Source organism: Rattus norvegicus, chromosome 2 (genome assembly GCF_021556685.1).
Source record: "Rattus norvegicus strain SHRSP/BbbUtx chromosome 2, alternate assembly SHRSP_T2T, whole genome shotgun sequence".
Classification (NCBI taxonomy): Eukaryota; Metazoa; Chordata; class Mammalia; order Rodentia; family Muridae; genus Rattus; species Rattus norvegicus.
This window is the reverse complement of record NC_141535.1, coordinates 211789275-211813705: the sequence shown is the minus strand read 5'-3', so window position 1 is coordinate 211813705 and position 24431 is coordinate 211789275. Positions and strand designations below refer to the sequence as shown.

At 45.4% G+C, this 24431-nt stretch overlaps 1 protein-coding gene and 1 pseudogene across 5 annotated transcripts in view; one reads left to right on the top strand and one right to left on the bottom strand.

Annotated features, from left to right (window-relative positions):
• Slc44a3 (solute carrier family 44, member 3) overlaps nucleotides 1–24431 on the top strand; it is a 76175-nt gene that overhangs the window by 394 nt on the left and 51350 nt on the right. For 4 of the 5 annotated variants that reach the window (NM_001439428.1, NM_001439429.1, XM_087620497.1 and 1 more), the window contains 7 exon segments: nucleotides 277–381; nucleotides 5072–5214; nucleotides 6470–6606; nucleotides 7395–7488; nucleotides 20432–20592; nucleotides 22044–22133; nucleotides 23830–23954. In NM_001439428.1, the coding sequence (NP_001426357.1) occupies nucleotides 277–381; nucleotides 5072–5214; nucleotides 6470–6606; nucleotides 7395–7488; nucleotides 20432–20592; nucleotides 22044–22133; nucleotides 23830–23954 (855 nt within the window). 5 annotated transcript variants of the gene reach the window in all.
• Nucleotides 17861–18244, bottom strand: Rps26-ps10 (ribosomal protein S26, pseudogene 10; annotated as a pseudogene).

Below are 24431 nucleotides of genomic sequence, written 5' to 3'. Positions count from 1 at the left end.
TTAAGGACACCTGGTCCTGGCGACACAGTACCTGACACAAGTGTTGGGCCAGGGCCAGAAAGGTGCAAGGGACTATGGGTGGGGGGTGTCTTAACTCCAGTAAGAACTTGGTACCCGGGGGATTTCATATTCATCCTGCAGAGAGCAGGTCTCCCCAGGAGAAAGCATCCAGTGACAAAGTTAAGTTACTTTAAGCAGCGTTTGGATAGGATTGGGTTCGGTTGATTTCACCTGACTATTTCTCTTGCTTTTCTCAACTCTCCATTTTCCTGGAAGGTTTCTGCAGAGAAAACAAGGCAGAGAGAGTGGCGACCCCAAATTTATAGAAAATGCACAGATACGGCGTGGCTAGTCTTGTTCTTTCTCTTTTGGACTGGTTTGGTAAGTCTGGCTGCTTGGCAGGCCTAAGTCCCCGGTGTTTGTGAGTCCAGATACAAGTGTGTCTTAGATGCCAATGGTTTAAAGTTTATGCTGCAAGGACAAACTCCTGCGATTGGTTTAGAATGACCATGAGTTAAGAAATTCTTATTCTGGGATTTCACAATCTCCTAAAGTCTCTGAGAAGACTGTCTTCCTGCCAGAGACCAAAGATGTATTGGGTAATTCCATTAGGATATGGAGAACCACAGTTTGCAGCAAGGCCTTTCTTTAGTAAGGGGGCTGTGCATTCCTTTGCTTTCCAAGTTCTCAGAGCAGAAGTCCTTTCACATCAGCCATACCCAAGTCAAGCATTTCTCAACGTTTGCTGTTTTCTAACAAAGGGAAAAATCAAGAAAGGCCAAGAAAGAGATTTTTTTAAACCATGTACACACAAACCCACATACACCCACATGCTCGAACACACACACACACACACACACACACACACACACACGTCCTTGATCTACTGTGTTTAGCAACGATGCAACCCTCCCATAGCATACTTGTATACGTGATTGCTCCCCACCAGACCCTGCCCAGGAAGTCTCTTGGAGCTGAGTCTTGCCACTCTTGTTCTTAGAGCTTCATTCGCCTTGTTCAAAGGCTGTGCTAATGAAGTCGCCCATGCCATATTGGGGCGTGCTGTGTGCTACATAGTGAATGATTAACTCGCATTGCCCTATAATATCTGCCTAATAGTAATTACCTTTGTTAAAACGACTTTAGTTTGAACTGACTGTGGAAACCACATTTGTTCTTTCCAAGTAAAGAACACGTTTATTTAATTTTTAACTTTCCAAATGGTTTTTGCGTAGATGCAGTTAGAGACACAGTGGAAGCTTGGGCCTGAATGTGTTATTGCTCCTACTGCTTCTGCTCGTACTGAGGCCCTCCAAACTCTCCTTAAGGAGCTCAGAGAAGGCCGTGTACCTACCAAGCCTCGTTGCCTTCCCTATCAACGGTTGCTGTTTTTCTCCAGTCCTGCTGTTATGTCCATGTAGGGAGCAGCTGTCCCTCCTGTGTCTACAGCTTTGACCTTGGGCTGTTAATGTTATTTAATGATCCTCCCTTGCCCCCTTAACCGCTCAAACTCTCAGGCTAGCAGCTGCCTAGGGAGAAGATCATAGATGGCCCTTCCCAGCCTGAAGAATTATGAGCTGGCTGAGACATTGCAAGCCCTGAGCTGGAAGCTGCAGAGAAAGTATATACTTTGTTTGTAAGATAAATGTAAAGTTTTCCATATGCCCAGGTTCTCTTTGCTGTGTTGGGCAAAAGAGTTCTTTTTTAGCTGACTGGCTGCTTTCATCGTCTGCAAAGAAAATTTAGCTTCCAATACCTGTTTAAAGCAGGACACAATGTGTGTGTGTGTGCGCGTGCATGCATGTGTGGTGCTTGCGTGCATGCATGCCTGTGTGTGTGTGTGTTCCTGTGTGTGTTTGTGTGTGTGTGTTCCTGTGTGTGTGCCCACCCGCACTCGTGTGTGCACACATTCATGAGTGCATCCACTGCTCCACTTCCGGGTCTTTCAGTGGATATACCGATTGGCCAAGTGTAGGACAGGATTATTGATGGTGCTACCCCTGGCTGGGGCTGGATAAAGAGGCTTGGGGAGGATGTCAGGCTTGCCACCAGAACTGGTCCCTGCAAACAGAAAGAGCACCAGCCTGTGCTTATGCTTGTGTGAAACACAGAAGCAGAAAGCAAGTCTGAAGCTCGAGTGCTCCCCGCCTCTACTTACCCTCCCGTGTCCTCTCCCACCTCACCCTTTCCCAGTCATCTTTCAATACTCCCGTTTACCCAGACCCAGCTCGGAGTGACTGCATCTGAGCCCACAGCACACACACACACACACACACACACACACACACACACACACACACACACTTCCTATACTGGAGTCCAGACCCTGAGGAGCTGGCCAGCCTCAGCCTAATAAAAGAAATCCAGGCATTGGTGAAGAAAAGTGTGTTCATTTACAGCTTTGGGCAGAACTGGAGGCAGAAAGTTGTTAGTTTCTTTCCACCTTTTCTGTTAAGAGTTTTAGAAGCCAGGAAAACAGCCAGGAAATGCTCCTATGTGGCTTGGGCTGTGTGACAGATATCAGTGCAGAGTGAAGGCTCTTCCTGGGAGATGTGGATTGTAGTGGCGGGGAGTACCTGGGGTCCCCTGAGAAAGTTTTAATTCTTTGAGGTCCATTTCTCAAGGGTCTCGTTACACTGCTCGCTACCTCCTGTGTGGAATTAAAACCGCAGCGATGGTTCACAGTAGTGTGGAGGGAACTCAAGTAAACCCTAACCCTCACCCTTCCCAAACTTCCCAAAGGAGATGTCACATGTGAAGTCATGATACATAGAAAATATAATGTTGCTATTAGAAAAATCTCCGGTGAGGTAGTCAAACACACACACACACAGACACACACACACACACACACACACACACACACACACACATACACACACCACTCCCAAGTCCAGATGACATCAAGACTCATATTCTAGCCTAGGAAGATAGAGGTTGCTGAGGTTGGATCAACTTATCAAGCAAGCCACACACATAGACACACTGAGCCACACTTCCGTACACTGCCTTGAAGTAGAAAAGGAGCAATCTTTCCTCTTAGCAAAGGTGACCTGTTAGCCTAGAACTCTCAATAATGAAACTGAGGAGGAACTTGAGACGTGGGAAGGAACAAGGGTCTCCTCCCCTATGTGGTCCACTAAGTCTGGTATCCTCCGCTGAGCCTCTTTGTCCAACCTTGACTGAGTACAGTCACCAGTCATCATCATCATCATCATCATCATCATCATCATCATCATCACCACCACCACCACCACCACCACCACCACCACCCTGGGGGCTGGATTTTGAGGGTAGGCACTAGGTTCTGTTTATCTTTGTGTTCCCTGGTAACAGTCTCTGGTATACACTGAGCAATTGGAGATTATTTAATACTCTTGGGGGCTTTTTGTTTTTGATTTTTTTTGTTTTTTGTCTGTTTGTTTTGTTTTGTTTGTTTGTTTGTTTGTTTGAGACAGGGTCTTGTGCAGCCTGGGCTGGCCTTGAAGTCAGGCTGGTCATAACCCCCTCCTGACCCTCACTATTCTGCCTCTAGAGCTGGGCTTTCCAGCATGCTCCACCTGCCCAGGCTCCACCTGCTCTGGCTCCACCTGCCCAGGCTCCACCTGCTCTGGCTCCACCTGCTCAGGCTCCACCTGCTCAGGCTCCACCTGCTCAGGCTACACCTGCTCAGGCTCTACCTGCTCAGCTCCACCTGCTCAGGCTACACCTGCTCAGGCTACACCTGCTCAGGCTATACCTGCTCAGGCTACACCTGCTCAGGCTATACCTGCTCAGGCTACACCTGCTCAGGCTACACCTGCTCAGGCTACACCTGCTCAGGCTTGTTGGTTATTTTTATTTCAAAATTGACAAAGAATGCAGAGCCTCTGAAATACATTGGCTTTAAGGGAGCCTAGGTTTGGAATATATGACCATTCCTCATGTGAATGGATAGTGTCCCACAGCCTCTGTCCCTGAATAAGCCTGCCAGGAGTACCATATACTTTCAGGTGGCATTCTGTATGTAAAAGGCTGGTAAACTTACCACACGCTCCTAAGAAATCTTGGCAGAGGACGATCAGATGTGTATGAATGGTACAGGTGTTTGGACTGAAATTTCAAAGATTCTGAATTCCCTATAAAAGTGGACTTACAAAGCAACAAAAACACCATTACCAACAAAATAACAAAAAACACCTGTTGATTGCAAGATGCCCATCGCCAAACTGAAAAATCCCGAAAATCTTTTTTTTTCTATAAGTTTTTTATTTTGTGAAATTTAAGCAAGAACCCAAATACTCCTTCGGACTGTGAGTAGTGCGTTGATCTGTATCAACTGTGTAGCCTTGCAAAGGATTTTCTAAAATTAGATGAAAAGAACACCTTATAAAGAAAGTCGGGATGCTTGGTAGCTCAGGCACTAAGTGTGGCTACTTTGGGTAAGAGGACATGAATTTGATCAGAGGTGGGGACAGGCGAAGGCAGATCTTTTGGCTGGCCAGCCTAGCCTACTTGGTGAGTTTTAAACCTGAGAGAGACCATGACTCCACAAACAAACAAACAAACAAACAAACAAGAACAAAAAACCAAGTAGATATTGTCTGCAGATCAATAGTCAAAGTTATCCTCTGACCTCTGGCCTCTGACCTTTGACCTCTGACATATACATGCATGTACACAGGTGCACCCACACATGAGAACATACCTACCACACAAATAGGCACACAGGAAAATTTTAGCACAGCCTCAATGCACTTAGATAACCCAGACATGGGGAAGGGATAAAATGAAGTTGTCCCAGTCAAGTTTGGTAGGAAAAAAAAAATCAGCAGCCTCTTGAAGACGATAAAGAGGAGGGGAATCTGGGTGCGCTAGGACGCCCTGCTGCCCACCCGCTACACCGGCTACTCCAGCATTCACAGAGCCAGACCCTACCTGGCTGGCTGGAATGGCTGTTGGGGAAGGGGGGGGCTGTGGAGCTCCAGAGGCTCCATGTTTATCTGCTTGTTTCACACTGGTGTCTTTAGGGATGTGAGGGGTGGTGGCTTTCTCTGTGGCCCGGCAGTCACATGCCCTTGGGTTTTGCCAGGTGTTCATCATGGGTTACTCGGTGGTGGCCGGGGCGGCAGGAAGACTCCTCTTTGGATATGACAGCTTTGGCAATGTGTGTGGCAAGAGGAACTCTCCGGTGGAAGGCGCCCCCCTCTCTGGGCAGGACATGACTCTAAAAAAGTAAGTCTTTTGGAGTTAGGTCTCCAACCTGGAGAGGGGCTTTATTTCAAAACTTCGTGCTCGTTTAAAAGCTTGGCAACGCTTCTTATTTGAAACCGCGGCCAGCCTGTCTTAAAATGAAAGCAGGCAGCTACAGAGCCAGCCAGTCCTGGGCTCACTTTGAGCCTCTGAGATCTGGGTCAGAGTCTCGAGCCTCTCGGAGACCAGTTTTCATCTTTTTAAACTGGTAATTGTGCCTATGATTCCGGGCTGTTCTAAGGCTCCAGTGAGCATGAATCAAGGCTTAGCTCCCCTGACAGTGTCTCAGACTCAGACAGGTAGTGTGCATTATGCTTTGGAGGAAAAAAGAAAAATGAACTGGTGGTTTCCGGGGTTGGGGGAAGAGGAGGGATGAGTAGTTTTTGTCTATTGGAACCGTTTCTGGAGCCTGGGGACAGGGACAGTTGCACAGAACCATCTGTGCCTTTAGTGCCCTGAGCTGTGTGCTGGAAGTGGTTAAGGATGCAAACTGGATGTATATTTTAACATAATTTTAAATTTTTAAACAAAATGAAGTCTGTGGGCGTCATCCACCCAGAAAATCTGTCCCGTTATTTCTCTTGTACAAACTTCCTCCCATCCCCAGTGGAGGGAGAGAGGCTTCTAGACCCCTCCACTACGTGCCCCCGTCTCGGTCAGCTCCCAGGGCTCCTCCCCTACGGTCCTGTGACTTTAGCAGCCTGTATCAACCTCGAGCTGGGAAGTCAAGCTGCCAACTGATGATGACAGCCAGCTCTGTGACTAAGTAGCCACAGGCAAGCTCTCCAGGCTGCCCTGGCTCTTATGCTGTCTTAATTTCCCAACCTCAGCTCCCTTCCTTCCCACTGGTCACTTCCCTGAGTTCTGCCAGCCATTCTCTGAAACATATTGGAACACTTTGGAACAGTTTCCATTAAGGCATTTATGTGCCAGCTTCTAGCACACCGTGGGCAGCTTGACTAACTCTTCTCTTCCTCCGTGTTCAGGTAACTCTCGTTCTATTCCCCCACCTCTCAGATGCAGAGTCTAAAGACGAAATGTTCGCTCACATTTGAACGTGGTTCACAAGATGCTCCTAGTTGGCTAATTAAGTGTTCAGTTCTTTAGAAGCACTAGGCTACAAAGTTTGCCTTTGTTGTGCCCCCTATGTGGTGGTATGGGCTATATTTTCAAAGCCCACAGGTAAACCAATGAGAGCCAGTGCCCTGAGACATGTTTTAATTTCCTCCATCTCTAGACATGTGTTCTTTATGAATGCCTGCAATCTGGAAGTCAAAGACAGGGGACGTGGTCCCATGGCCCTCTGTGTATCCAGCTGTCCCGAGAAGCAGCTGGACACCCTGGAAGAGGTCCAGCTTTTCGCCAACATCAATGGTAGGTGCTGAAGGCCCATTCTTTCCCCACATCACCTGGACTAGCAACCCTTAGAGTCCCAGATAACATAACTTATCCTGAAGCTACTTTCCCTGAAAAGAGACAAAGTAGACACCCCTGCTGCACCCCTTATGTGGAAAGGAATAGAATTGTTTTCTCATGAGCTTGTTCAATGTCATTAGAGTCTTTCTGGACTTATGTGAACCCCTGGTTGCTGACTGTGCTCCTAGCTCCCTGTAGTAAAAGGTCTCCCTTAGAGACTAAAAGGGGGACAGGAGACAAAGGTTCCAGGTTCACAGACAAATCACTGGTGTTGGGGGGTTTTGATGAAGTTGTGAAGCTCAGCGGGCACTTTCCCTGATCAGAAAGAGAGTCAGAAGTTGTCCTACAACCGCTGGGTCCAGACGGTTCAGACTTACATTAATGAAAAAGCAAAAGCAACAAAACAAGACAACGTGTGAGCTTTGTCTATAAAATGGAGTGCGGGATCTTTAAGAGTATTTCCAAAGCTGGATTAAAAACCTCAAGCTCCTATAATAAATCACCTCCAGGCAACCTTCAAGTCATTCTAGTGCCAGCCCTACAGTTCAGTGTTGAATTTGGGGCTTGGGAGAGAAAGGAACCCAAGTTTACCCTGGACGGCACACCTGCTCTTTCCATGAGTTGGGGTTATACCTTCAAACTCCTTCCTGATATGGTAGAATGGCTGTGGTCTCTTTACTGGCTTTCCAAGGAAGATGGATGCAAGACATGAAAACAGCCTGTGTGTGTGTGTCTTCTGCTTCCAGGCTCTTTCCTGTGTGTGTATAGTCTGAATTCCTTCAACTACACTCAGAGTCCAAGTGCAGATAGACTGTGTCCCAGGCTCCCGGTTCCTCCGAGGTAAGAGCTGATGGACCAAAGGCTTTCAGTCCTGATGATGCCTGTTCCTCTGCTATACATTGTAAAAATAAAAGGGAGATACAGTTTGCGCTCCCAACCGGGGACAAACAAGGAGGGGCTATTTACTCTGCACAATACACACAATGACTAAGTAAGGCGAAAAGTAAAGGTCCCTGTGGTCTTCAAATACTAGTGCTGGGCTATCGAGATGGCACAACCAGAAGGCACTTGCCACAAAGCCTGGTGACCGGAGTTTGACGTGTGGGACACACACAATGTGAGGAGAGAACCCACTCCTGAAAACCATCTCTTCTACACACACACACACACACACACACACACACACACACACACACACGTAAGAAATGTGACAACAAATACATACATTATTATCAAATGAACGACTTTATGACAAGGCTACTGTACACTCGTCCTTCCTCAGTTCTTTGTTACTATTAAAGAGAAACCATCAACATCTACTTTTCCATTGCAACAACAGTCTTTGTTGTTCAGACTATGCCAAAGAACTAGGCCTGAGGGTCTGCAGAGATGGCTCAGAGGTTTCTTGACATCTCAGTACTTGTCCCTCTTGCAGAGGACTTTGGATCTATTCCCAGAATCCACATGGCATCTCATAACCACTTATAACTCCAGTCCCAGGAGATCTAACACCCATTTCTGACCTGGGCTGGCACCAGGCACACATAGACTGCACATATGAACATGCAGGCAAAAATCCATAAAAATAATTTTTAAAAAAATTTCTGTGTATTCAAGTTAAGTTTATTAGAATTTTACACAAGGTTGTACACTGAAGTTTTAAAAGCTATTTTATATATACATATTAAATTTATATATTAATTATAATATATAATACACACACACACACACATATATATATATCAAGAAATAGACCTGGAAGAGCAAGGCCAAGCAGGTGTCATCATTTTTCTTTCAGTGAACCCATAAGCACAGGTCCTTATGAACATCCTGGGTGAACTTCCAGTGTCTTACTTGCTCCTGGCATGCTGCAGGCTTCTTGTGCTTATTGAGCTGTAACAAAGCAGTGCTGGTGTGAGGGACTCACATTTGCCCAGTGGACAAGGCTACAGCTCCAGGCAGGCAGGATGCTCTGGTGTACTAATTAAGTTCTTTGACTTTGCATGCCCATTCATACCCATTCTTTTGGAAAATATAAATATGTTTACAATGAATAAGTACTCCATAAAAAAATCTTATGAGAAACAATAATTTCAGTAGAACAAGACATTGCCCTGACCAGCTTGCACAGCTTGATGATACTTTAGCTTGGGAACCACATAGTAAAGAGTATTCTGTTACAACTCTGTCACAACCCAGGACACACACAACTTCCTACATAGGTGTGTAAAACAAATAGAAAGGTCACAAAAAGACTTCCTTTTATTATATGTGATTTCTATGATAGTTCCTATTCCAATAAACTTTTTAAAAAATATCTTTGTAGAGATAGCCAGTCAACATTCTGTGAGGAGGAGAGAGGCTCAAGAGCCCTCACTTCTAGCTGTGGAGTTATTGACAGTTGAGAGCGTGGGGAGAAGGAGGATTCTTTCTCAATAGGGCATGGCTTCTGATAGAAGAGCTACACTTCAGTGGGTGGTCCCACATCAAGAAGTATATGGTCAGCATGCATTGGATGCAGTGGACCTTAAGACAGACAGACGGGAAGGAAAGGGAAGGGGAGGGGAGGGGAGGGAAGGGAGGGAAGGGAAGGGAAGGGAAGGGAAGAAAACCATGAGACAAAGTTATGTATCTAGTTGGGTGGATCTGTGAGAAGTTGTGGGGGGAAGTATAACCAAAATACATTGCATGGAATCCTCAAAGAATTAATAAAAAATGTTATACTAAAATTAATGACAGTCCTCTAACTGGTTTTAAATACAGTTTGATAAATATCAATCTTGCCAGTCCTAAAGACAAGCAGGATTTAACTCCATGGGAGTCCAGGTGTAATCCGCCATCTTGTAGCCTTCTTTCCTAAAATGAACGCTAGTGTAAGGTAGTTTGGACAGGAAGGAACTATGTGAAGAGATAAGTACTCAATACAGAAATACTTCCACAGTATTTTATTTTTTAAAATGTGGTTATCATTGCTTGTCTTAATGAAACACAACTGAACAAAAAAAAATCTGGAGCATTTTAATGGGCTAGAGATTATGTAATGCTTGGACACGGGGATATTGTTTCTTAGCAATGCTGTAAAGTGTGCCTGCAGCTAGAATTGAAAGGGGAGAGACAGACAGAGACAGTGTCAAAGACAGTAACAGAGAATGTGTGTGTGTGTGTGTGTGTGTGTGTGTGTGTGTGTGTGTGTACGTACCCTTGAATGTAAGCATGCAGAGGCTAGAGAAACTCTGGAGTCATATTCAGAAACACCATCCACTTCTAAGAGACAGGGTCTTGTTGGCCTAGAGCTCACCAATGAGACACCTGACCTCTGCTTCTCCAGTGCTGGGATGACAAGTGTGTGCCCACCAGCCCACCATGTTGGCACATGTTCTTTCAATTTTTTTCAATGCTCTTAGAAGGCAAGCACTTGACTGTGGATTAAGCTATATACCGCAGCCCCAAGAATGGAATTTTTCCGAAGTTTCCATGTAAACACAGTTGGATCCACTGTCCTCTCTGTGTCACTGGGATGGCAGCCATGATTCCATGGGAGGCTTACATGATGACACAGGTGCTGAACATGGTGCTGATTGGTGGCGCTCTTCCTCCTTGTTGCTTCCTTTTGTAACTTCCGACATGTGCTGATTCTCTGGGGCCTCACAGGGTGTCTAAACTTTAAGCATCAATCTAATAGATGAGAAGACTGATCAGAGAAAGGTTGAGCCCATCCAATGTGCAAGTAGAAATGCTGGCATTCAAAACCAAGCAGTGCCCACATTGGTTTCTGTAATTCAGTACAAACAATCAAGTTCAGCGTGGACAACCTAGTAAGTGGCTTCCTTAAGCTCACCCCAAGCTGGGAGGGAAAGATGTATCACATGTCCTGGAGCCACCCCCTCCTCTCCCTCTGAAGCCAGCCCCAACCTTTTCACCTTCCAGGGCAGACTTTTTGCCAACACTAACTTTCCAAGTGCAGACAGAAGAAGGGATTGACTAGCCCTTTTTGGACAAAGCAAGAGAGACAAAAATAGGCTTGGGGGCGCCGTTTCCTTCTCCTACACAAGGAAGCGTTTGTTTAAGATGGAAATTATCATATTTATCGTGGAAGAGCTGTGCCAAGCCTTAAAAGCTACAAAACATGAGAAGTGTGGCTATAAGGCCAAAGAACATTTTCTAAATACTTCTTCTGACTACATCAATTGTTCCTTCTGCCTGTGTCGATCGTGGAAGGTACAACACGCCCTTTTAGAGCAGTGGGTGAGCTTCAAGAAGGCGTGTGCACCTGTGCATGAGCTCTGACAAGCAATGAAAAAGTACTACAGATGATAACAAGCAAAAATTTCTTTTTTTTTGCCTTGGTGACTAGTGTAGTGTTAGCATAGCGCCATATTTTGAGTCTCCCATGCATTTGAAATCTAAAAAGATTTGAGATGCTCCCCACACTCTTGCCCCCAACTGAGTCCTAGTTCTAGCCTCCTGTTTGACACTGTGTCATTTGCTTGAGTGAAATCCGCATACAAACGTACCCACATCTATCTGGGCAGTCCTCCAGATTACTTCCTGCAAGTTGGAGTGTTTTTGCTGGTGGTGATGAAATGCAGAAATTTGGAAGAAACCTCAGGCTGTGGGCTAATGCAACTCTGGCCAAGTTAATGATGGTCACTTTCAGTAGACAGCTAGGAAGGAACCCAACATAAAAGACCCAAACTTTACATGTTTCTCGGTGCCCCCCTTCAAGGTAAGATGTGGCTTCTTGTCTTTCTTTCTCAGCACAGGATTAGATGAATCACACACACACACACACACACACACACACACACACACACAAAACACACACATGTTGGCAAAGTCACATGTGTAAAATTAAGGTCTGGAGTAGAATAATATTTGCCTCAAATGAGTGAAAAAGCATTAAGTCCATGTTTGTTCTTAGCTTTTAGAAACCCTAATGAAACTTTTTTTTTTTTGGTTCTTTTTTTCGGAGCTGGGGACCGAACCCAGAGCCTTGCGCTTCCTAGGTAAGCGCTCTGCCACTGAGCTAAATCCCCAGCCCCAAGAAACCCTAATGAGACTTAAGAATACATTTGCTTTTAAAACTCTTCCAATTTATTGGTGTTGTGAAATCGTTTGGTGGCAGAAAAGCAAAAGAAATTAGAGGTTTAGAAATGAGGAACCAGGAGTGATTACTGGTCTGTAGAGGAGATGATCATAGACCTGGGAAACTAAGAGAACCAACTGGAAAGCCCCCCCGTGGGCAACAACAGAACACATTTGGGTGTGGGATGGCTAGTGCACTGAAATCTCCGTGTTCGTGGTTTTTTAAAAAAAATTCTAATTTGCTACAGCAGGAACAAAGATCACATAGAAAGACATGAAAGTGCCTAGAAACCAATTTAACAAGAAAGATATGCGAACCACAGGAGGAAAACCTCAGTGCCACCTTAGGTACGCTGAAAGGAAAACAAATGGGATGGGAAAGTACTCTGTCAATCACGCGGTCCAACATGAAAGGACTTTATCCTTGTTTATTGGTCTATTAGTTTATCATTACGTCAATGGACAGACCAACAGGATTAGATCCAAATATGGGAACTTACTGCATGATAAAACATTGTGAATCGATGGGGAAATGTGAACTATTTGGTAAGTGGGATTAGATCAATCAGGGAGACATCCAGTGGATGGTTTTTCTATAGAGAAAGAAACCAGAACACATTAGAAGCGGACAAGGATTCTCTCAGTCTGAAAGTAACTCCTACTGAAAGCCACAAAGAGACATGCCATGCGTAGAAGCCCATGTCTGTAGTCTTAGCACTCAGAAGGCTGAGGCAGGAGGCCAGCCTGAAATAAATAAAATTTTAATTTGAAAAACAAATCTAAGAAATCTTAGGATTAGAAAGAAGAAAGGGTGTCTATTCCAAACACATCTATTCATCTCTGAAATGGAAGGCCTAGGAAAGGTAACAGGCAAGGAAAAGAAACAGAAGGGAAAAAGAAAAAGCATGTTTATTTTAAAGTGAGTAACAGTGGTCTAGAAATGTCCAGAGGTTCTATAAAATATTTAGCAAATTGAGCAAAGAAACAAAACACGGGTCAACTGTCTTTCCGAGCCAGACATAGTGGTGCGTCTTTAACTCCAGCACCCAGGATGCAGAGGCAGGTGGATGTCTGTGTTTGAGGCCAACCTGGTCAACACTGTAAGTTCCAGTCTCAAATAAACATCTTTTTGGATTCTCGTAGCAAAATAAAAATGTTTTAAAGTCCATCTTTATCAAAACTTTTTAAAAGGAAACTTAGAAAGAAGCTTAAGAAGACACATGAACAGTTCTGGGGAGATGGCTCAGTGGAGAAAGGTTTGCTGCATAAACATCTGAAGGTGAGCTTGAATCTTAAGAACCCGTGGGCTGGGGATTTAGCTCAGTGGTAGAGCACTTACCTAGGAAGCGCAAGGCCCTGGGTTCGGTCCCCAGCTCCGAGAAAAAGAACCAAAAAAAAAAAAAAAAAAAAAAAAGAACCCGTGTCCAGCCGGATGCAGACGAGCGTCCATCTGTAATCCCAGTGCTTCTGTGGGGGAGATGGGAAGTAGAGGCAGGAGAATACCAGAAGCGTATGGCCAGCCAGCTTGGTGAATGCAACAGAAACCTACCAAGACGCCATGTCTAAGACAAGACCTGAGGCTGTCCCCTAGACTTTACGATGCACACACATACACTAAACGTCTTAAAGAATAAACATTACCTTTAAAATGCATGAACGAAAGGACCAAGATGTCTTTCAATAAAGCTTTAGGTTTTTAAAGAAAAGACAAAAGCAGCGAGACACATTTGACTGGTATCTACTTTCAAGTAGTAACACAAGGGCACACAGCTCAGTAGAACCCGGCAAAAGATGGGAGCAGGCGCAACCCGTGATGGGCTCGGGAATTGAAAGCGCATTGATGGAAGGAACTTGACACAAGGGTGTGTGCCACAATATCGACGCCAGAATCAAACCCAAGTTGTATCAGTAGCTCAGTCGGTAGAGCCATTGCTTAACAGGCATGAAGCTGGTACAGATCCCCAGCGCAGTGTAAACCAGGCACAATGGTGCAAAACGTAACCAAGCCGAAGAATCAGGGACGCATGATCATCCTCGGCCGCATGACCTTGACAGCAGCCTTTCCCTGAAAACAATCGAACGGAACAACCAGCTCCATAGGAGAATGACGGGACTTACTGCGGCTATCAAAATGGTCCGCATCCTAATCAGGCCCCAGTGGTTCGCGCCTGCAATCCCAGCACACGGAAGGTGCAGGCGGAAAAATTACAAATTTATGCCTATTGGTTTTAACAAAACCTCACACATTCGATTTTACCAGTGAAGACTTGGGAGCCACGTGCTGGGGTAAAAGCTGAACTTCCTTGGACATTCCAAAACTAAACTCCCGACCTCCACGAAGTCTCAAAATCCCCTCAGAATGAAGCCCCATCCTTTCTACTTCCTGTGTGACTCTCTATCCATCCTCCTGACTTCCTCTTACTCTCTGTGGTCCCCCAGCCCACTCTCACCACCATCATTGGTTTCTCTATGGTTCATTCCCCTGTGAACTGGTTGCTTGCTCCACCTCTTGGTTGGCTTTATTTAATCCTCTTTACAATAAGCAGAAAGCTCTTGGATTAAAGGTGTGTGCTAGGGCTGAGCCACAACTACTAACAAGTTTTTTTCCAGTAAATAACACAATCCGGGATTCCCAACGTGATTAAATACCCTGCAGCCATGGCCAGCATTGGCTACATAATGAAATAATAACGTGGAGGGGCAGTTAGTGGGCGTTGGGGTGGGCCTATCGTTGCCTTGATAGTGGGGGTAGTGGTATGTAATTGCCAAAAGTCTCACTGCATGTTGCAAATTTTACAACAGTAAAACCGGAAAATCCCAGGGGTTAGAGAGATGGCTCAGAGTTTAAAAGTGAATATTGCTCTTGCAAAGGACCTTAGTTCAACTCCCAGCATCACACTGAGTGGCTCACAAGCAACTATAATCTAGTTCCAGGGATCCAACGTCTGGCACCTGTACTCGCCTGCACACACATATACATAATTAAATTTCTTTTTAAAAAATTAGGAAGCCCTCATATTCTGATATGTATAGAACTGTAAGGCACATTACTAAAGGTAAACAATAGATCACTGTGTAGTGTACTGCCTTTCATTTCAAAGGAGAAATGCGGTATGATTTATGTTTACAGATAGGTAACGCACAAATCTATACTCGTGTGTACATCGCTCCAGAGGCATTATATCACTCAAACAAAACACAAGACACAGCCAGGAAGAATTTGGATTTTTTTCTTCCCTTCTTTGTATTTAAATTTGCTCAGTGAAACCAGTCCATCCTCCACAGTCCTTGCTCTTGAACCAAACACGGGCAGTTCCTGAATCTTCTCTGGTTACGTTTAGGTACTAAATGGTTTGTATTCTCCACTCCCGCTAGTCATTTGGGAAGTCCTCTTCGGTCTGCAGCCTCACTCTGAAGCCTCCACTACCTTCCGTGTAGCCTTTGACAGGGTCAATAAAATCCAGCTATGTAGACCCAGAGTCAGAAAGCCCTCATTTGTCCCTTGTCCCTGATAAATGCCATGGTGGCATAGAATTCTTAATCAAAGCCGCTGCCCTCCAGATGTTACAGAATGGTTCACAGCTCAGCCCATGGGATTCTCTACACTGAACTCCATTAAAATCCTCTATATCTGGCAACGTGGGAGAATTAGAAGTGGTTCTCATTTTCCTCCTTCTTGTCATGAAGTCTCATGACAGTTCCCCAAAACAAAACAAACTCAAACAAAAGCACCGATCTGACAATGGCTGTCCTTATCGACACCTGAACAGGAGAGAAATTATGTTTATGCAAGTGAAAAAAATCAGCCAAGGGGGTCAGATATCCCGGGGCAGAATGTATGGACTGTGAAAACTGATCCTAACTGGATTACAGATGCATGATAGGGCACAGCGGCACACACCGTGAAACCAGCGCTGCTCAGCCTGGTCTGTCCAGTGAGTTCCATGAGATCAAGGGCTATAGAGAGTACCTGTCTAAAAGTAAGAAAATAAATAAATATATGGCAGCCCCACTGGAGGGGGTGGAAGGAACTGTTCTAAGTAACTTTGGGAAACAGCTTTGTCACTAGTAGTGTAGACTAAAGGCAAGGAGGGTTGCACCTAAAGAGCACGCTGGAATTGGTCGATCACAGCAGTCCTGCCAGTAAGCAAGGGCATAGTGAAAAGACTGAGCTGGACCACTACATGGGTAGAAAGACAACTGAGCTGGACCACTACATGGGTAGAAAGAAAGGTTTATTGGGGATCAAGTTGCCAAGGCCGTCTCTGGGTCTGGGAGCAGGGCAAAGAAAAGACCAAAATGTCAGAAAAGCAAAACAAGTTTATATGCAGTCAGGACTGGGGGTTGGGGATGGTTTTGATCTGATACATGCCGTGTGGACTGACCAGGAACTGATGCCTTTGCCCAAGGTTTTTAATCTTTGAGGGCAGGGGGATCAGGAGAGGTTCTTCATAAGCAGAAATTTGCCCTTAGTCTAACTCTGTCTACTCAGTCACAATCCTGTTCACCCCACCAAAGTCCTTCTGTTGAAAGCATGTCACCAGGAAAGCCATTTGGGGGGTTAACCAAAATTAACTAGCAATGGTGGGCTTTGGTTTGTTTTGGTTTGCTTTATTTGGTTTGGTTGGTTGGTTGGTTTGTTTTAGTTTTTGAGACAGGGCCCTAGAACTTGCTACATAGACCAGGCTGGCGTCTCATTCACAGAGATTGCCTGCCTTTGCCTCCCCGGTCCTGGGCCCTGACTTGACACGCTCCAGAATATAAAGAAATGATGCAGGAAGGAGAGGAGAGGGTAAGAAGGACAGGAAGAGAAAGGGGTAGGCTGATCTTGTGATCGACAAGTAAATAGTCACAGATAATGTAAATACTTCTCTCTGTAGGAGGCAGGACTTGAGTTTCCTACCCTTGAGAGCAAGCAAGCCTTAGGGACCCATTGCCAAAGACTGGAGAGTGAAAAACACCAACAGCCTTAATGAAGTTATCAAGGGCAATTCACAGTGACGTTTGCCAGACCGGCTAAGTTCGCTGATGGGGTTTTACGAAAAGGGCATGTCATCTTACGGCGATGCCTTCTCTTAACCCAGAACAGCAGTCTAGTTATAAGAGAATAGCAGGGAAAATCTACAAGTGGAGAGGAAGTTGGCAAATCGGCCACCGAGAATCTTCAGGGATGGTAAAGTTATGAGAAACAAGAAGCTGTTACAGACCAAAGAGGATCATGATAACCAGATATGACTTGATGTCCTGAGTTAGATCCCGCCCGGAACAGAGAAAGGACACTGGTGGAATATGACAGAATCAAAACAAAAGCTGTAGTTTCCTTGACTGCACACTGCCAAAGCTAAGGCTGAACCCTCCGGAATGTGCCGTGGGCACGTAAAGCATTAACATCGGGGGAGCGCAGGCGAAGGGTACACAGGACTCTCTGTTCCAGCTTTAAGGCTTTTCCGAAGCTCTAAAATTATTCCAAAATTAAACATTTATCTTTCAAAACGCTCTTCTCATCAACTTCCAACCCTTTTATGCCTTTGATGTGGATGCTGGCATTAAGAAAAGGCTAACTCATCCCCCGCCCCCCTCCTGCCTTTGTTTTTGGCCAGCTCAGCACGGTGCAGCCTGGCCTCTTTTTTCAAGTATAATTTTTGTTATCTTGAGGTCAATTGCAAACTTCCATTTGGATTTCCATATCACATTTCCATTGGCTTTCAGATGTCTCTAAAATAAAGTGCATGAGACTAAAAACAGTGGTTGCCTGCGAGGAATTGTACTCAGTGGCTCCGCACAAGAAAGATTTGTCCATTGGTCCCTCTAGAATTAACCATGTGATGTTTTACCCCTTCAAAACTTCAACTTTAATTTTCCTGTTGTATTACTTTTCTGCTAAATCACTACTGGGTGATTCAAGAACTCTTCTTATAATAGTGTGACCACCCAAGGAAGGTTCTCCCACAGGTCCATGTTGGACTTCAATAGGAGCTTCAGAAGCTCTTCTTTTGTCTCCCTGCTTCCTCTTTATACATCTCACAAAATGGCGGCTGCCTGGTTTTCAACAATCTGTGAAATAATCCAACACTGCTTTTTTTTTTTAAGTATAACTTCCGTTTTATTTTTCCAAGGTTATTTTTCTTTCTGCCTTCATGAAATCACCTCTTTACATGGGCTTTGGTGGAGGTCGTGGTGCAGCGCCAGCAGGTCTGAATCATGGTGGGGGTGTTCAGTCCTCACCAGATCGATTCCTGACGACCTTGTATGAATGGCACAGCTCACGTAGTAGTGCAGCTTGACATAGAGCGTGGAAAGCACATACACATTGAAGACGCTTGCTTCAGATATGTCCCTGACTGCAGCAGCTCCTACAGTGTTCCGAACGACAAACAAGGATAAGGAATGGCCTTATCCTTGGGCACGCACCGGGCGCAGTTCGTGCAGCGAATTGGCTGCATATGGCCTCGGCCCTTTTTGGCATGACTGTTGTTTCTCTTTTTTATGGTCATCTTGGAGCCAAGACTTGAAAGAGAGCAATCTAACACTTCTTAGCCTCAGAGTCTTATCCCCACTGTTTAGGGCCCATAGGGCAGTGGAAGAACCTAGGAAGGTATCTGTGGTTCCTGAAGATTCCTTAGATCTTCCTATGTGTGTTTACATTTTAGAGAGAGGATCCCAGAAAAGATTAGCTTTCACACTGACTGAAGGTCCAAATCACAAGCTTTGCTTCACTTTCTGAAGAGGACAGAAGAGAGTCTTTACTGTCATTAGTGTGGCTTTTGGTTGACCCAGTCCATCCCCGAACTGTTCCTTAAAGGAATGTCATTATTTGTAAGGTTATGGGGGTGGGGGTGTCCCCACGTCTGTTCCACCACAGGGCTCAGATGCTTAGGAAGGCAGGATGTAGGAAGTTGACCACCCTGGGGGTGGGGAAGGGCAATCTGAGGCACGGGACACAGCTGGAGCTGGCTTGGAGGTCTCCGGGTCTGCAAGGAGGCCAGGCTGTAGGGTTCTTAGGCTCTTGGGCATCCAGGGGCCACTGGAAGCCACAGAAAAGCTGAGAACAGAGTTGGGGTTGCGAGCCCAGGGAGGAGGGGGAAAGAGGGAGCTCCAGCTGGTCCCATGGGAAGGAACAGGAGAGGAGTCCTTTGGCTGATGGGCTGTAGGCTTGGGCTTGGCTTTGCTGTGGTCATGGCTGGGAGTGCAGAGAGGCCTGTGGGAAATTAGACAAGGACTCTGATAGGTGAAGGTCTTCTCTATGGCTCCCCAAGGCAGATTGCGGTGAAAAGGCGCAGTCCATGGTTTTAAGACATTTATTGTCATGGTGGAAAGTGGATGAGTAAAACCATACCCCCTTCTCACGGTAGGCCTGAGATTAAATACTTTTTGCAGGGAAGAATGTCTGGGAAGGAAAGGTTATGGGCTAAGCCTCCAGGCCCTTAAGTACCTCATTAAAATGGAGATCTATCTTGATCTCCATTGATTGATCTTGATTGAGGATGTGGTCACATCCTCTACCTGTGGAGGGGCTGTGGCTAGTGACAGGGGCCTGGTTTTCTAGGAGTCAGTCGAAACACCTACCATTCCTTCAGGGTTACCGGGGGTTCAAGCCTTAGCTCAACCAGGAGCCAGGCTGCCTTTCATGGTCCCACAATTATTGGGATTAGGAGAGAGTTCAGGGAGTAAAGTACTTGCTGCTCTAGTGTGCGGATAGAATTCAAATCCCCAGCACCCACATAAAGGCTAGCCACAGGGCTGTGCATGTATTACCCTGAGCTGGGAGACAAAGATCCAGCACTCACTGACCAGCCAGTCGAAACAACTGGTGAGCTCTAGGTTTCATGAAGAGACCCTGTCTCAAGAAGGTGGAATGAGAGAGGGAGACAATATCTCTCCTCTGACCTACACACACATGTGCCCACAGAAGCACATGCACATGTACATGTAAACATATATACAATCATGCACATATAACACACACAAAGATGAGAGAGAGAGAGAGACAGAGAGGGAGGTTGTTAGTGTTTGGGCTTCTGTAGGTTCTTTTTTTTTTTTAAAGATTTATTCATTTATTACATATGAGTACACTGTAGCTGTTTTCAGAAACACCGGAAGAAAGAATCAGATCTCTTTACAGATGGTTGTGAGCCACCACGTAGTTGCTGGGAATTGAACTCAGGACCTCTGGAAGAGCAGTCGGGGCTCTTAACTGCTGAGCCATCTCTCCAGCCCTCTGTAGGTTCTTTTAATTGGTTTCTTATCATGTGTATCAGGCAATCACTCTAGCAAAACAATGATTTTTTTTTTTTTGGCTGCCTATCTTTCTAACATGTGCTTTGTAAGAAGGCTGCTAAACTTTTTACTATTTAAGTTGTCTGTGTGTGTGTGTGTGTGTGTGTGTGTGTGTGTGTGTGTGTGTGTGTGTGGTGTGTGTGTGTGTGTGTGTGTGTGTGTGTGTGTGTGTTTGCGTGTGCTTGTAGTCAAGCATGCATATGTGGGGCAGACACTATACTACACATGTGCAAGTCAGGGAATGACATCCTGATCATCTTCAGAGCCAAGTAAGTGCTTTTACCTGCTGAGCCGTGTCACTGGTCATAAAGTCCTTTTTATAAATTCTGAGCTTATGGTTTGGGGAGGTTGGAATTTTTAATATAAACATTTCTTAGAAATAATGAAGCACTTTACCACGGATTCTGCCTTCTCTTCTCAGCAAGCCGTTCCCCTTATTTAACCGGTGCATCCCTCAGACCCCCGAGTGCTATTCCTTGTTTGCATCGGTCTTGCTGAACGATGCCGACGCTCTCCATCGGATTCTAAGTGGAATCATGGCAGGAAGAGACACCATCCTCGGCTTGTGTGCCTTTGTATTCGGTAACTCGCGGTTGATCTTATCTAGTAACTGTGTGTCCAACGCTGAATGTTCTAGCACTCAAGTACGAAGTATAATGAAACTCGACAGCTTTGACTTCAGTATAGAGCTGATCTGTTTCCTTTCTACATCCGTTCTAAGGTTCAGGTATAGACAGGGGGCTGGAAGAACAGAAGACCAGTGGACTCTCAGCCAGGAAGCTACCGTGTAGAGCTGAGTTAATATATTGGCCCCGCTCCTGTCTTTTGTTAACTCTACCTAAGAGAAAGGCAAATAAATACTGTCGTGTATTTGCCATGTCAAGTATGAGTATCTGGGGACACTGGTTCTGCTGGCCCATGTGCCTTCCACTGATCCCTTAGACCAGAAGGCTGCTGGGTGGGGAAGGGTAGGAGCGAGTATCCCTGATGGTATCGGATGCAACACCCAGCGTTACTGACAGGGCTGAGACTCTGACCCAGGTCTGATTCCAAATCCTGTTGTTTGTACCCACCCTACAGACGCATCTATAAGCAATACCTTGTTTTATTTGGGAGAATTAGTGTTCATAGTCACAGAAATATTCAGAAACCCCACACGCTAAAAGCCCAACAGTTAGAAAATAAAATGCAACATCTTACATATCCAGTTTATTTAATAATTACAAGTTAAGTTGTGTTGGGTGATGGTTGTGCATGCCTTTAATCCCAGGACTTGGAAGGCAGAAGCAGACAGATCTTTGAGTTTGAGACCTGCCTGGTCTACAGCACAAATTTCAGTTCATCCAGAGCTACAGAGAGAAACCCCATCTCAAGAAAAAATAAATACTTTTATAAGTTTGATTGTTTTCATTGTTGAGGCATTTTTCTTTGAGATTTCATGAGAACATTGAGAGTTAGAACCATACATAGCCCAGCACCAAAGACAAAACACTTGATTTTTGAATCGTTAATTTGGACTTGTAGGGAAAATATAATTTCTGGGTACTATGGAATAATTCATTTTTTTAAAGATTTATTTATTTATTATATATAAATACACTGTAGCTGTCTTCAGATACACCAGAAGAGGGCATCAGATCTCTTTACAGATGGTTGTGAGCCACCATGTGGTTGCTGGGAATTGAACTCATGACCTCTGGAAGAGCAGTCGGGTGCTCTTACCGCTGAGCCATCTCTCCAGCCCCTGGAATAATTCATTTACTTATTTATCTTTAACTATTTAAACTTTCAAAGAACGCTAGCCTTTTCAGAACCTGCTTTCAATGGCAGAGTGAATGTGTCACAGGCCTAGGCGAGTTCCCTGGGTATAGCTTGCCTTTGTGTTTGGTGTTTGGTAGTTTTCCCTGATATTGAGCAAACCTGTCAGTGGTCACTCTTCTGGGCTTGATCCCTTTGCTGTTCAGCACCCTTCCTCCCCAGCTGCCCTCCGCCCTTGCTGTCCTAGGGCTTCATGTGCTTTGCTTACCTTCCAGCCTTGTCTCTGGCCATGTTGTTCACCTTCCGATTCATCTCAACGCTCCTGGTCCACATTATCATCTCCTTGGTCATTCTGGGATTGCTGTGTAAGTATTTCTATTCTTTCTAAGTAACTGGAATGCCTTTCTGTTAAGTATAGAATTTAAAGGTTGGTTGGTGTCTTAGTTGAGGTTTTACTGCTGTGAACAAACACCATGACCAATGCAACTTTTATGAAGGACACCATTTAACTGGGACTGACTTACAGGTTCAGAGGTTCAGTCCATTATCATCAAGGCAGGAGCATGGCAGCATCCAGGCAGGCAATGGTGCAGGAGGAGCTTAGAGTTCTACATGTTCACCCGAAGGAAGCCGGGAACAGACTGAGCATCCTCAGGCAGCTAGGGGGAGGGTCTCCAAGTCCACCCCCACAGTGACACACTTCCTCCAAGGCCACATCTTCTAATAGTGCCACTTCCTGGGCCAAGCATATGCAAACCACCACAGTTGGTTTTCTTGTTTAACTAACTAGAGTCTTAAAAGGGGACACAGTCTAGACTCATCCTTTCACATATAAGGAAATCCAGGCCCAGAAAGGACAATGGGAGTCGATTCTGCCTCCCAAAGAGTTAATGCCCCATCTAGCCTTGATTCTACCCCACTGTGTAGCTCCTGAGACCAGCCTGCTAACTGAGTGGTGCTGGAGCCCATCTCGCTGGGCTGCAGATACAGCTCAGTGCTAGTCTTACCAAGCATGTACATGACCCTATGTTCAATCCCCAGAGCTGCAAACAAACGAACAACAAGACCAAAATGTATTTTTCTGGTACTCATATACACTGTAAGGAAGAATTCCAGCTGGTCGTGGTGATGCCCACTTTTATTCCCACCACTGGGGAGGCCGAGGCAAATAGGTGAATATCCATGAGTTCAAGGCCAGTGTGGTCTACATAGCAAGTTCCAGGACAGCCAGTGCTACATAGAGAGACCTTGTCTCAAAACAAACAAACAAACAAATATAAAAAGCTTGGTGCAGGGAGACTGAAGAAATTCAAACTTCCTTTTTATTAAAATTTCATTTTGAAGGATTTATTCTATGCTACACATATCCCTTGGGCCTGAGAGAACCCATGGTTATCACACAAAGGCTCTGGCCTATCTGCGGGGCAAGGCAGAGAAGGAACAAAAACCAGGGGACTCTGTGTACTCTTTCCTTACCAGTCAATGGACTGTGAATATCCCTGGGAGTTTTGGGGAGAGAGTTACAACAGTAATGTGTTAAGGTCATGTCTTTGCACAAATGCAGAGTGTTTGCTGCATCAGTGTGTCTTCACAGGGGGACACTGATAACATTATTTCCATGGGCTGTTTAAATGACCCACCTCTGTGAGTTCAAAGCCAGCCTCCAGCTCCCTAGCCCCAGAGCTCTCACCAGCAGACATTATGTGAACACTTTAGATTTTAGAGTAAATGGTGTTCTGTTTGGTGCCATCCCTTCCTGATCATTCTCTGACTCATCCTGTTGGCTAGGTCCCTGTGTCTGCCAAAGACCAGAGCTACCCCAGGATAGACAGGTTCTCTGCGGGCTAACCTGGCTTTCTCCAGATCACCCAGACATAAGTGATGGGCTACAAAGCTTTTGAGGATCTAGGATCCACTGTTTGAACACTGTTACTGGCTCAGGCTGGACTTTGAGTGGTTATATTGGTGTGTGTGTGTGTGTGTGTGTGTGTGTGTGTGTGTGTGTGTGTGAGTGTGATATCTCAGGACATGTGCCAAGTCTGCTGTCGCTTTGTTTTCTAGTTGTCTGTGGTGTCTTCTGGTGGCTGTATTATGACTACACCAATGACCTCAGTACAGAATTGGACACAGAAAAGGAGAATATGAAGTGCATGCTGGCCTTTGCTGTCATCACCACCGTCGTGACAGTGAGCATTCCAAAGCAACCTTGGGGAGAACTGTTTCCGGAGAGAGCTGAGGTCAAAGGATTTGTGGTAGATAAGGAGAGAATTGGGGGTTAGAATGGAGGGGTTAGGGGTGATAGAGACAAACCAAGTGACTTGACCATGGAATGAATTGTAGAGAAGGCTAAGCAATGCATGGGTGGAAGGCCGTGGTTTCCTGGACCTGGGGACTTATAACTGTTTCTATGGGGAGAGGGGAAACCCAGTCAAGATGCCATAGCAAGCAGATTTGAGATGTACTCGTTGACCTTTTACCTCATGTTCTCTTGCCTATTTCTAACCCGTCTCTGAGTGTTTGACGAGGAAGAGGAAAAAATAGATTTCTTTTGAGCTTTAAGGAGCCTCAGTCTCACCTCCTCCCACTCTGGCTGGCTCCTTTAGGAAGGTCTCAGGCCTCGTTCACGATTATGACTGTGGGATCTCACACAGGGACCCGTACAT